Source organism: Leptonychotes weddellii, chromosome 12 (assembly GCF_054177405.1).
Source record: "Leptonychotes weddellii isolate Sample4059 chromosome 12, ASM5417740v2, whole genome shotgun sequence".
Classification (NCBI taxonomy): Eukaryota; Metazoa; Chordata; class Mammalia; order Carnivora; family Phocidae; genus Leptonychotes; species Leptonychotes weddellii.
This window is the reverse complement of record NC_138380.1, coordinates 60,190,684-60,204,634: the sequence shown is the minus strand read 5'-3', so window position 1 is coordinate 60,204,634 and position 13,951 is coordinate 60,190,684. Positions and strand designations below refer to the sequence as shown.

General features: G+C 33.6%; 1 protein-coding gene and 1 long non-coding RNA gene across 5 annotated transcripts in view; one reads left to right on the top strand and one right to left on the bottom strand.

The window, feature by feature from the left end:
• LOC115942026 (uncharacterized) overlaps window positions 1-13,951 on the bottom strand; it is a 49,757-nt gene that overhangs the window by 12,966 nt on the left and 22,840 nt on the right. The window lies entirely within an intron of this gene.
• C1GALT1 (core 1 synthase, glycoprotein-N-acetylgalactosamine 3-beta-galactosyltransferase 1) overlaps window positions 1-13,951 on the top strand; it is a 36,474-nt gene that overhangs the window by 18,846 nt on the left and 3,677 nt on the right. For 3 of the 4 annotated variants that reach the window (XM_006743631.3, XM_031039486.2, XM_031039487.2), the window contains exons 3-4: window positions 306-973; window positions 7,454-12,427. In XM_006743631.3, the coding sequence (XP_006743694.1) occupies window positions 306-973; window positions 7,454-7,645 (860 nt within the window). In that variant the 3' untranslated portion in view covers window positions 7,646-12,427. Of the gene's footprint in view, window positions 1-305; window positions 974-7,453; window positions 12,428-13,951 lie in introns of those variants that run through there. The other variant, XM_081800506.1, reaches the window with a different exon arrangement.

The window sequence follows — 13,951 nt, the reverse complement described above, 5'->3', positions numbered from 1 at the left end:
AAGCTCCAAAGTGATGCTGATGCTGTTTGGTCAACGAACCACAGTTCAAATAGTAAGAATTTAAGTTATAGTGGAAATTCTTGTTAACTGCAATGGATCTCCTGGATAAAACTGACATGAAACCAATAAATCAGAATGTCAGTTCATATAAGGTTGAGTTTTACTTTGTTTCAGCTAAATTACTGATGGTAGAAAGGTGAATAGGAGGGGGTTTTTGAAATTGTTTAAGAAAATTTTTCTTCAATATAATTTATTTGAATTTTACATCTATGTAAATATAACTCTAAAAATTTTTTGTTTAATAGATGAGAATACAGACATCGCTGAAAACCTCTATCGAAAGGTTAAAATTCTTTGCTGGGTTATGACAGGGCCTCAAAATCTAGAGAAAAAGGCCAAACACGTCAAAGCTACATGGGCCCAGCGTTGTAATAAAGTGTTGTTTATGAGTTCAGAAGAAGATAAAGACTTCCCTGCTGTGGGATTAAAAACCAGGGAAGGCAGAGACCAACTATACTGGAAAACAATTAAAGCTTTTCAGTATGTTCATGATCATTATTTAGAAGATGCTGATTGGTTTATGAAAGCAGATGATGATACATATGTTATACTGGATAATTTGAGATGGCTACTCTCAAAATATAACCCTGAAGAACCCATTTACTTTGGGAGAAGATTTAAGCCCTATGTAAAGCAGGGCTACATGAGTGGAGGAGCAGGATATGTACTGAGCAAAGAAGCGTTGAAGAGATTTGTTGATGCATTTAAAACAGACAAATGTACACATAGTTCCTCCATCGAAGACTTAGCATTGGGCAAATGCATGGAAATTATAAATGTAGAAGCGGGAGATTCCAGAGATACTGTTGGAAAAGAAACTTTTCATCCCTTTGTACCAGAACACCACTTAATCAAGGGTTATCTACCTAGAACCTTTTGGTATTGGAATTATAACTATTATCCTCCTGTAGAGGTAAGTTTAAAAATTTTATTACTGTATAAATACTTAGACTAACTTTTGTTTACTTAAAAAAAAAAACTAGCAAATAATGTGTTTCTTTGGTACCAAAAACTAAGAATCTCCTTTACTCCTTTTATATAGAGTGGCGATGTATAACAAAATAGATGAGAACATGAGTGTCAGCACTAGTAACTCAGTAAATATTGCTACTGTTACCTACTATTTATTGCCTATGTCACACATTAAAAACATAGCAATAAAAAAAAATAAATAAAAAAACAATTAAAAAAAATAAAAAATAAAAACATAGCAATAAATATGGCCAAGTTCCAGTTCTTGTGAACCTTATAACAGTATATTATGAATCTACATTCTGGATACAGAGACATACAGTAAACAGGCAGACTAATAAAGATAAAATATGATTTGAGGTAGTGATAAGTGTCCTAAGGTAAAATAAAGCCAAAGTGAGGGGATAGAGAATGACCCAGAGTGGAGTGGGGCACCCTAGTTTGGGTGATTAAAGAAGGTGTTTCTAAGAGGTGACTTCTGAACAGAAATCTGAGTGAGGTTAGAGAGTAGGCTGTGTGAAGAGCCTCCTGGGCTTTAGGAACAATGTGTGAAAAGACTCTGAGGTTTAGAAAGACCTAGATTCAAGTTTTCTCCCGCTTAATAGTTCAGTGACCTTGGATGGACAGAATTTGCCCAATTTCTGAGCCTGAGTTGCCTCATTTGTAAAATGGACCAGATCTACCTGTTTCATTCAGTTGTGATTACAGTATAATACAGTGCCTATCACACTGTAAGCATGTAATAAGCCTTACCTCTCATTTGACACCTTAGCCTCCATTCCTGAGGATTTTATCTAAAATACATTAATTTATTAAATATCTCAGCTAAATGTTTAAGAAGAATTAATATCTTATACCCACCAACTAGCATTACCATATGTTAATCTTTTACCACATTTGCTTCCTTTTTTAAAAGAAAAAGGTATAGGGGCGCCTGGGTGGCTCAGTCATTAAGCATCTGCCTTCGGCTCAGGTCATAATCCCAGGGTCCTGGGATCGAGCCCCGCATCGGGCTCCCTGCTCCGCGGGAAGCCTGCTTCTCGCTCTCCCCCTGCTTGGGTTCCCTCTCTCGCTGTGTCTGTCTCTGTCAAATAAATAAAATCTTTAAAAAAAAGAGAAGGGTATAGATACAGTTGAGGCCTGTGTATACCTCCCCAATCTAGTTTTCTTATCTCCTTCCTCAGTGTTAACCACTATCATGAATTTAATATTCGTCATCACCATGTACGTTTGTATCTTTTTTCATACATGTTTATGTATCCATAAGTAATATATAGTATTGTTTTTTAGGTTTTTAAATAAATAGAATTAATCCATAAATATCCTTGAACATTTGCCCTTTTCATACAACATTAAAATGTATCCACATTATTATATGTATGTGCTTCATTAATTTAGGCTGCTCTGTAATCTAACATGAGCATATGTAATTTATCCATTCACCTGCTGATACACATTTAGTAGATTGTTTTCCGTTCATCACTGTTAGGAGCATTGCAGCAGTGAATGACTGACTGAAGGACATCAGGAATCACGAAACCTAGCTTTTAGATTCAGATCTGTTATTGATTAATAATGCATGTAGGCAAGTCATTAGTACTCTATGCCGCCTTTTTTCTGGCCCTAAGATACAAATAATACACTTCATGCTAGCATTTTCATTTTCACATGCCAGTGTTTTCAAATCATTATCTAGGACAGTGCTTCTCAACTGCAGGCTTTTTTGCCTCCCAGAGCACATTTGGCAAATTCTGGAGACATTTTTGGTTGTTAACTGGGAGACTGGCATTGGGTGGAGGTTGCTACTGGCATCTAGTAGGTAGAAACCCACAAGATTGTAAACCCACTAGATGCCAAACATCTCACAATGCACAGGATGGCTCCCCACAATAAAGAATTATCTGGACTAAAATGTCAGTAGCACTGAGGTTAAGAAACTTTGACCTAGAACATTTGACCCAATCTTTAGACAATCAGCTTTAAAAGGAAATGTTGAAGCAAATCACTACTACAATTACCAGTATGTTCTTGGTACTTACACAGACACAGTAATTCCTAACAGTAGTTCTGCATTTAATAGGTGACAGAACTGAGGATCAGAAAAGTCAAGTAGTTTGTCCTGATAAATAGTCTAGGCAATATTACAAACCATGCTGATTATAAACTCTTGTGATTTCATCGTGAGTTCCCCTCCATGATTAATATGTGCCCCAAAGGGTTGGGGGGTGGGGCTGAGGGATGTTAGAATAAATATTCTGCTGTTGGGATAAAATTCCACTTTAATAAATAGTTTAAAGTTCAGTTCTACGTGGGGCGCCTGGGTGGCTCAGTCGTTAAGCGTCTGCCTTCGGCTCAGGTCACGATCCCAGGGTCCTGGGATCGAGTCCCGCATCGGGCTCCCTGCTCAGCGGGAAGCCTGCTTCTCCCTCTCCCACTCCCTCTGCTTGTGTTCCCTCTCTCACTGTGTCTCTCTGTCGAATAAATAAAATCTTTAAAAAAAAAAAAAAGTTCAGTTCTACGTAATGAATCTGTTTGAAACCTTATGCTAGCATTTTATTGCTCTTGTGGATGCAACAGTTTCCTAGACTGTAAAACAGATGTATTCCTAAGTCTGGTCTGTGATAGTCTATTTTTGTTTTGTTCCAGTGAGGTACTACTTTGATTTTTTTTTAAAGATTTTATTTATTTGAGAGAGAAGGAGAGAGAGCATAAGCGAGAGAGAGCACAGCGGGGGCAGGGGGAGTGGCAGAGGGAGAGGGAAAAGGAGGAGCAGACTCCCTACTGAGCAGGGAGCCCAACGCGGGGCTTGATTCCAGAACCCTGGGATCATGACCAGAGCCAAAGGCAGATGCTTAACCGACTGAGCTACCCAGATGCCCCTGAATTTTTTTTTTTGATGTAAACTTTTCTTAGTATAATCTGACCATTCCAAGATTACTTGACCTCTTCCCTTCTTAATGCTGCACCCTTTCCCACATAAAAATATATCCAAATTTAAGAACATTACAAATAGATATAACAAAGACACCTAAATGCACATAAGATTTTACTGAGAGTATCTGCTACATACAGTAATAGCAAAGGGACATGATAATTGTCACTATTTTGTAACCAGTAAAATATCCTTCTTTCCTTTAAGAGTGCTACACACAATTCCCACCTACAGATAGAGTATACCTAACAATATACTTTATATGAACAAAATAAATATTTCTATGGTGCATCTTTTATTTAAACTGTAGTGGTTTTTAAAATGGATGCAAAATTTTATGTTCTTTCTATAAAAATTTATTCAGTTATATAGAAGACAGTAAAATAGACTTGGAAGGACCAAAATTGACCCAGCTTTCTAATGTTGCCTCTTCTCTCCCAGGAGGTTCAATACAAACACATGTGAAATCCAACTTCTATTAATACTTATTCATCATTTAATAAATTTTGTTTTCCATAAGTAAGTTACTATTTTCAGAGTTATTCTAAATTTCATACATACACTTTTGCTCTGTAGTAATCATGGAAAACACAGTGTGGAAAATTTTTATTTTAGCAAGTCAGTGTGTGAGATATACAGCTGATCAAAGAGTTATGTTCTTAAATTGGTTGTTTAGAACTTACTCTTCATGCAGTTCCCTTTTCACACCACCTTCTCACTTCCCTAGAAGTGAGTTTATTCCCTAGGACTAAAGTCTGCTCCCTAGGAATAGACTTCATCAGAGAATTTATAATCAGTCTTAATACAGAGGATTTAAAATAGTGTATATGTGTGTAATAGTCTTCATGTAATAGTGTGTATATATATACACACACACATATACACACACACACGTACACATACACACATATGTACATATGCCCCTATATGTGAAATTGCCTTTTTTATAGGTCAGAAATGATCAAATAGGGTTTATTCTGTTCCTCAGTTCTAACTACATTAACTATAACCCATCTGAAACTTACTGATATATGGTTAAGGTTGAGAGCTCCTGATTTTTCCAAATTGTTAACTGATTTTTCCAGTACCATTTTTTAACCAAATCTTATTTTCAGTAGTGATTTAAAATAATCCCCTTTATCATATACTGTAGTGTTACTTACAGTAGTAGGATTGGTGTCTGGTATTACAGTTCTGTTCTGTCATCCTATTTGGTTTTGCCTCAGCACCGTATCATCTTAAACCTTGTAGCTTTACAGAATTTTGAAATTATTACTCTAAGAGTGTATATTCCTCTACTTTATATCTCTTTTTCTTTCAAATTGTCTTGGTAACACTCATGCCTTTATGTTTATGTATTAATTTTTCAATTTAGGGACAATACCTTTGCCTGGGATTTTTAACATTTATTTTAGGTCTTTTAGTAACTTTATAGATTTCTCCAGATTTTATTTCTTCTTAAGTATCTTATGTTTTTAATATTTTCACTACTGTTCTACTTGGGCTCCTTTGTAATTAACTAGTATATATATAAAAGCTGTTGTTTCCTAAAAGCATCTTTAAAATCTGGCTCTGTTCCTGGATTCTCTATATCTGATGATTTTTTACTTGACTCTCTTGAGTTTAGGTAGTAGCCATTATTATATGCAAAGAACTGTTTTGTTTCTAATAGTTATAGCTGTTTTCTTTTATTGTGTTTTTATTGCTTATAAATCGTAGTAACAGTATCCTCGTCATCTAGTAAAAAAACAGTAATGCAATAGAATGAAACATAATGCAGTAAATCTTACCAAAATTTTATTATAGTGTTTCAGGGTCATATAAAGTTGCTTTCAGAGAGGATCAGCAATTTAAAATTCACTGCTATTGGTCTAGTCTTTTTAGTTTAATATGTACTGGCCAGTATAGTAGCCAGTAGCCAGGTGTGACTGTTGCGTACTTGAAATGTGGCTAGACCAAATTAAGATGTGCTGTCAGTATAAAATTCATTCCTGTTTCAAGAACTTAGCACAAATAAAAAGAATGATTTCATTAATAATTTTTAAGATATTGATTGCATATTGAAAAAAGAATAATAGGATTTATTCATTTGAAATATATTCAAATTAATTCCTTTTTTTTTCTTTTTAAATGTGGCTTCTAGATTTTGAACTGCATCATGTGGCTCACGTATATCTATTGGACAGAGCTGGTTTGGTGATCACAAGTTGACTTATCATTTTACTTTTCAGATTTGTTCCTATCCTTACATTGCCTAACGGTGTTAAGAAGTAGGCACCAAATAATTTTCTAGTGCCTACGTGGTTGTCCAGAAACCCCACATATCCAGTGTTTGTTTCAAAGGAAAGTTCAGAGAGAAAGCCAGAGAAAATACAGTGGACAATTCCCTGATAATTTTTACTGCATCGTAAGCTACCTACTTCCAGACATGAATTATTAAATGTTCAGTATGAATCTTCTCTGGGAACTTGCCAGAATATCTTTCTTCTTAGGTCCTTGCAAAGACACTAGATAGAGTCTGAAGTTTTGTTGGAATCACCTGGGTGAAACATTCTCTAGATACCAAAATAATCTTACAACTGTTTAATTCTGGGGCCAGTTTTGTTTTTTGTTTTGTTTTTGTTATGTTCTTGCTTTTTTTTATGTTGTATTTTTTTTATTACCTTGTTTTTGTCTTTTTTAGACCTGTTCTCATACCAACTCTGTTAGGAATCTATATCTGGACAAATGTTTAACTCTGACCTACTTACTGAGGACCACCTAAATGTGATGATTTTGTCAATAATGTCAACATTTATTGAGAATTTACTATAGGCCAAGCTGATTCCAAGCATTTTATATACATTATCTCCTTTAAGTAACCATCTTTTGCAGATGGGGAAATTGAAGCTTATAGAGATTAATAAGTAACTTGCCCAAGGTCATACACTAGTAGGCAGAATTTGACCCTAGTAGACAAACTTTGAATTCAAACTTAGATTTGACTCAGTACTTCCTCTCTTAAATATTGTACTGTTTGGGTTGATGTGCAGATGAAGTATTAGTTTCAGACACATAATGGGCAAGGGTTTTGTAGTCATTGAATGCTCCAAAGGTGTCTTTGTGAGGTTGAGCCACGCAAAAAGTTAGAGTGAGAACATGTGAAGTTTGAAAGCAAAACTTGGAAATAGAGCTTCATCCTTTGTATAGCTGCCCCTTTCATTTGAGGAAGTCTCAAGATTTTTTTCAGTGAAAACACTATAGAATATGAAAGAATATTATTTCAGGTCGATATATTTTAGCGGTTTTCATGTTTAGTTTTAAATCATTAAGAACTCTAAAAACTCTTGGTTTCTTCCACAGGTCTAATAAATAAGGTGCCTCTGCTTTACCTTGCCAACTTTAATGCTTGGATTCTGTTAAAATTAATGTTTCCTTTATCAGTATGTGAATATTGTGTGTTAATTATGTACTGTTTCTTAATAATGCCTGTTTGTGCTACTTTTTTAGGGTCCTGGTTGCTGTTCTGATCTTGCAGTTTCTTTTCATTATGTTGATCCTACAACTATGTATGAGTTAGAATACCTCGTTTATCATCTTCGTCCATATGGTTATTTATACAGATATCAACCTGCCTTACCTGAGAATATACTAAAAGAAATAAGTCGAGCATACAAAAATGAAGACCCAAAAGTAAAATGAGAACTCTTGAAAGAAAAACATAAATGAAGAGGTAAAATGTCTAGCATTGCACTGAAGAACTTCTACATTTCTGATACAGAACACTGGAATCCCAGTGAGGAATTCTTTCTAAGTGAACATTCCATATTAGAAATCTTTCATATGAATGACTGTAAACTGAAGCTTTAAGTGAGCTGTGAAGTCTGTTAAAATGTGTTTTGATACAGTAATATATAAATATATCTGAAAAACTTGTGTTTTTAAAATGTGGCCAGGCAGAGGGACTAGAAACGAGGTTTTTGTTTTCTCTTCTTGACCACATGTATTATTTTCACTGAGAAACTAGAACATTTAAATTTTCTAAAACTACACTGCACATATTAATAACACAGATGATGCTAAATAGATCTGCCTTAAAGAAAATTTTAGAAGGAAACAGTGTTGCTTAATGTTATTTATAAACTCAAGACATGAGCAGTATGATATAAATGAACAAAACCCCCCCACACCCACTCATACATGCAGGTTTTGTCTAATGAAAATTTCCTGTGACTGTAATTGGCAGTATTTCTTCCAGACAAGGTAAAATAAGAATGGCACTTATCCTAAAGTGCATTAATAAAACCACATTTTGAAATTATATGGTCCTTGACTGTATTATATACTTGGTTCTAATTAGTAGTTAATGTTTTACTGAGTCCCCGTTGTCTCTCTTCTAAATATGTTTATCTTTGAATACAATTTTAATTATTAATATTTATTTACTCAAAGCATTAATAGCATTCTATAAACATGCATTTTAAAATATTTTGTTCCCAAATTTACCCATTGTTAATTGTGGGTAATTAATAAATAGTAAATTTAATGCTATTTGGGGATGCTTTTCTTAGATCAGTTCCACTCTCAGGAATTACTAAGTGACATTTTAAATTGATTATTTTAAAACTCTTTCCAACTACATAATTATAGTTCCTTTTGTTATCATCCTGTTGAGAGATGAGAATTTGTTTGTGCCTTTCATAACTTATTTAAAGCAAAGTTTAGACATTCATTTTTAGGCTCTGAGGTGGCTATTAGTTACACTGGCAAAATAATTTGAATGTACAATTTTGGTGAGAGTTGACTAAAAACATTAGAAAAACAGAGTGCTTAAGGAAACTGAAATATGCCAGATATTAAAAGACCAAATACTTAATTCATGCATAACTGCCTGAATTTTGATGCTGACTTATTATTTGGGGTGGTTTTTTGTTTGTTTGTTTGGGGTTTTTTTGGTGTTTGGTTTTGCCAGTGGATAATTCTAACAGCAGAATACCCAATTCAACACTGTCATCAAAAATATATTCATAAATATTTCATTCTAATTTTAGTGACCTTCTATTTAAAGAATTTCTGGAAGGAAAGAAAATTTTAAGTTTTGTTTTCTTTAGCAATATTATCTGAGTATATCATAAAAGAATATTTTGCAGACTTTCTATAAGATTATCTTAAATGTTACAAATGATTTACATTGTTTATGTTTATCATTATGCTAATTTTACATGGTTGTCATGCCATTGAATCTGCTGCTTAGCTAAAGAGTTTATATTTATTGTGCCAAAACATGTCAAAATCGTCATCTCTTTGGGTGGTATATTGAAAGGATGTTCATCTTGGTGACAATTAGTGGTAATTATGGATTATTCTGTCCACACAGTGAAAAGTCACACCAGTTTTTACCTTAAATTGTCTTTTGTTGTTTTCATGACACTATCACCTGCCAAAATTTCAAGGCATTCATTCTATTCTTTGAACAACTCTTCACCTTGGTGTGGATATGAATTTTACAGTCCATATATACTACTTTCTAAAAACCTTAAAATTTACTCATAGGAAGTTAACATTGTGATGAATCCTGGGGTCTGGAGTCAGACTGCCTGGGTTTAAATTCTTGATCTGTCACTTAACTAGTTTTGTAACCTTGAGCAATTTACTTAATCTCTCTCTGTGCCTCAGTTTTCTCATCTTAAGGGACAGTAATACTATCTACCTCACAGGATTTTTATGAGGATTAAATGAGTGAATATATGTACAACTTTTAGAATACTTGTCTGGCCCAGACTATGGAGCAATAAGTATAAGGTTTTATTATTCTGTTACCTTAGAGTGTAAATATTTGTTCTAAATGAATGAAAAAAATCTGCTTTAATCAAATTAGATATTGAAGGACTTATTTCATACATTTCTTATAATAAGTAATAGCTAGTTTTTATCTAATGCCTACTGTGTGCCACGTAGTGTGCTTTAGATATTCTGTGTACATTAGTGTTAATCTTCACAAATTGGGTGTTCTTCCTGTATCGTAGATGAGAAAACTGAGGCTCAAAGAATTAAAGTAATTTTTCCACTGTCACAGAGCAAGTAAGTAACAGAGCCAGGATTTATGCTGAAAGCCTGTGTATTCTTTGTACCATGTCAGCCTTGAGGTTAGTCATTTAGCACTATTTCTTTCCATTTTTACTTATTAACATGTGTGATCTCATACATCAGCCAGTAATAGACAAATTAACCAGCCAGATTGTCATAGTGACTCTCAAATTGTGGTTCTTCTACTCTTGCCTGGGAACTTGTTAAAATGCAGATTTCAAGACCCCAGTCCCAGAAATTCTGATTCTAGCATGAGGCCCATTAGTATGCATTCTTACCAGATTCCTTTGGTCAGTGGTTCTCAAAGTGTTGTTCCCAACTAGTAGTATTTGCATCATCTGGGAACTTGCAAATGCAACCTCTCCTGGGCCCCACCCCAGACCTTCTGAGTCAGAAGCTCCAGGGGTAGAGGCCAGCAGCTGTCTTTTAAACAAGCCCTCCAGGTGAGTCCTATTCATTCTAGTTTGGGAACCAATCTGATGCAAATTGATCGTTGGAATGTGCTAAAGATTTATTGCCCCATAAGTAGGGTATCTTTCAAAGATTTAGATGAAGGATGTTTTAAATCTGTGTCCTCCCAAGATCACACCATATTAAATGTGAGAGACTTTAAAGATAACTTAAAGGGTCCGTGGATCATTCATTTTTTGACAAAATTCTTTAGCTTTTTCAGATTGACTAATACCAGGGCCCACAGTAACATATGTAATTCTCCAAGTTTAGTAATTTAACAATTGGGGCAGGAAGAGTTTAAGTACTATACATAATTCTTTAAAAGCATACCTAAATGAGTGTCCTCACTTGTTAGTAAAAAAAACTTTGCAATTGTTAGTAAAAAACTTTAAATGGAGGTAGCAAAATACTGCTTTATAATATGCAGAATGTTTTTCTGCTAATTCAATATGATCAAAATTTCATCACTTTCAAGAGTCAGTTGACTGTCCTAATACAGCAAAAAATTATCCAAGTATTCAGTAGAGAACATACAAGCAGATTTCATGATGGTAACTTACCATCTTTTAAATTAAGATCTTTGTCATTTGGATAAATTATTTTAGTGTGGTCTCAAAACATAAGGCTTTTGCTATCTTTATGTTTCCCAGTAACAGTAAACTTATATTTCAAGTGAGAAGTTCATAGATGATACAAAGCAGATTTTTGTCCCAGAGTTCAATTATTTGTTTTTAAATATCTTAAATTTCAGAGGAATTTTTGTTACTGTAAGAATTCAAAATAAATTACTGGCCAGTTTTTAGTATTTTTTGAAATACGGTAATTGCATTTGAGCATTAAATTTGTTAACTGATTATTTTCATAATTGTTTCTTGAGTATGAATTTTTCACTTCCTTGAGCCTATCGAACTATAGTATTTCCAGATTGAGACTTGAAAAAAAATGCCTCACTTTATTGATTAGATCAAGTCTGTCCTTTTGTTCTTCATTTAATTCAGTTCATTAGAGTATTCTGTCTTTGACAATTTCTTCTTCTTTGTATTTGTTGCCCTTTATTTTCTTTACAACTAATTTCCATTTCCTAACTACCCCTAATGCTGCTTTTGCAAGGTTAATGTGGCTGTAATTAGTGATTAGAATTTGTATCACTTACTAATAATTTTATACCTATTAACTTTAGATTTCCCTAGGAGATTGGAAATAAAAAGTCTAAGAATAATGCCTGCTGGCTCTCAGGATATTTGCCCTACTTAAAAGTCTACAGTTTTAAACTAATTCTAGATATACGATTACTAAATGAACTAAAGTTATTTGGATTCCATTTCCTCTACACCCTTTTCTCAAAAACAAACCAAAAAAACTCATTTGCCTCATTTCTCTACTTTATTGTAGGGCTGACAGAAACATTCTTAAGCAATCTGGGGAACAACCTGTGGTTTATTTTATGCTAAATATAACCTCTATTGATTTAAGAATATGACTACATTTATATATTGGAGTTGAAATAGAAGTTTTAATACAGATTAAAAAAACTTTACAAATTCTGTCTAGAGAAACCAACTCTAAAACTAGTTTCAGAAGTGAATAGTGCTCTGTCTCAACTCCTTTTACCTCTAGTTTTTAGTTTATATCAGTTCAGTTTAAATAACTTTGCAGAGCCCTACCAATTAATATTCCATATACAGTATTTATTAGAGGGAAACTAATCTTACTGCTAAGCAGTGTGTTACATTACACAGTGAATATTTGTGTTTTGGAATTTAAAAGTTATGTAAGGTAGTAGTGTTATGAATGGTTTAAAAATGTGTGGTGACTTGCTTATTTTAAGTGATCCACCAATAAGTCAGAAAAGATGTATTTTTAAATATGTTTTTTAAAGTGCCTTTTGAACATTTTTAAACAATGGATTTAAACAACTGCATAAAATAAATTACCATGTTTAAAGCTGTTTTATCTGATTATTTTTAACTGATATAAGAGTTATGGGAGACACTAAGGGGTAGTTTTGGGGTTATTTTACCAAAAATATTAATTTAAAGTATTTTCCCATCAAAGTTACTCAATTTGAATAGGCTTAAGTAATTTTTACTGCAATATATTTCATTTGTCTTTAAAGCAGCAAAATATTCCACCTCTGATTTAGAATAATAACCTTAAAAAAATTAGAAACACTCTGTCATCCAGGTAAGTGTGTGTATGTGTACATGGTGGGGGATGCTTTTCTATCTCTTGGTATATTTTGATCTATCATGTACACTGGAATTCATTTATTCAACTGATTATTCAAATAATGCCTAGCATCTACTAGAAATACAGTGGTGAGCAATACCTATAGGATTTCTGTTTTCATAGAGCCTTAACTCTATAGCTAGACAATAAACAAGTTAATAGATGAATGAACAAGATATTTCAGAGAATGGTGTTAAGAAAAGAAAACAATGATTCATTCAGTAGAACAGTTTTCTGGGTAGGGTGTCAAGGAAGACCTCTGAGAAGGTAGTATTTGAACTGAGACCTGATGACAGACATTTTATATACTTCAAAAGTTATTTATATTTATGAGGCTCTTTGCCCCTACTGTGTAAAAAAAATAATAATAACTTTCCACCTTTGCTTAATTATGCTCTGGGCATATGTAAAGACTCAGTGAAATGCATTTTATAGGCCAAAAACTTTGTGGTTTTAGGTATATTTCATCCAGAGCTCAGGTCTATCTATTGATACTAGATCAGTCTGGTACTTTTAAGATAGAAATAAAAATTGACCTACCTCTTCCTTAAGCAGATGATTGCAGATGTTCATAAGGTCCTTGAGTCTAGCCTGTCTGCCTCAATTTTCAGTAACATGCCACCCAATATGTTCCTTATTAGTGCATATGTACATGTATGTGTGTATATGTGTATATATATATACACACTGTCGTTTGGATTCACCAGCTTTAGAAAAGTTGAGGAAATGAATGCCACTTCATATTGTTTTCGTAGTGGAGTTGTACAATTTAATTTATTCAGATAACCCCATGTTTTCCAGTTAATTGTATATAGTTGTACTGCTAATTGAGAAGTCATTTGAGAGGAAACTGATTTACCTAAATACATACATACTTACTATTACCTATTTTAAGTTTTCCAAAGGTATAATCCTGGAAAGAATACAGAATTATTGCTTAATTTATCTTCTTACTAAAGGGAGGGACTCTACCTCAAACATATTTTACTTCAGATCTAATAATGCTGCCGATATAGATTATCCAAATAGAAATTCCTATAGTGTTTAAGACTGAATGAACATTTAACAACCAAAGTTCGGCAACATCGACATTCTCCAGATAAATCTATCAGAATTAGTAAGACATGGAAGTAAACTGTTCTGCCATGAGTTTGTTACTCATTATTGAATTTAGTATTGCTATCTAGAACTTTAACTATTTTAGTTCTTAAAACTATCTTTGTGTTGCATCATTTCTTC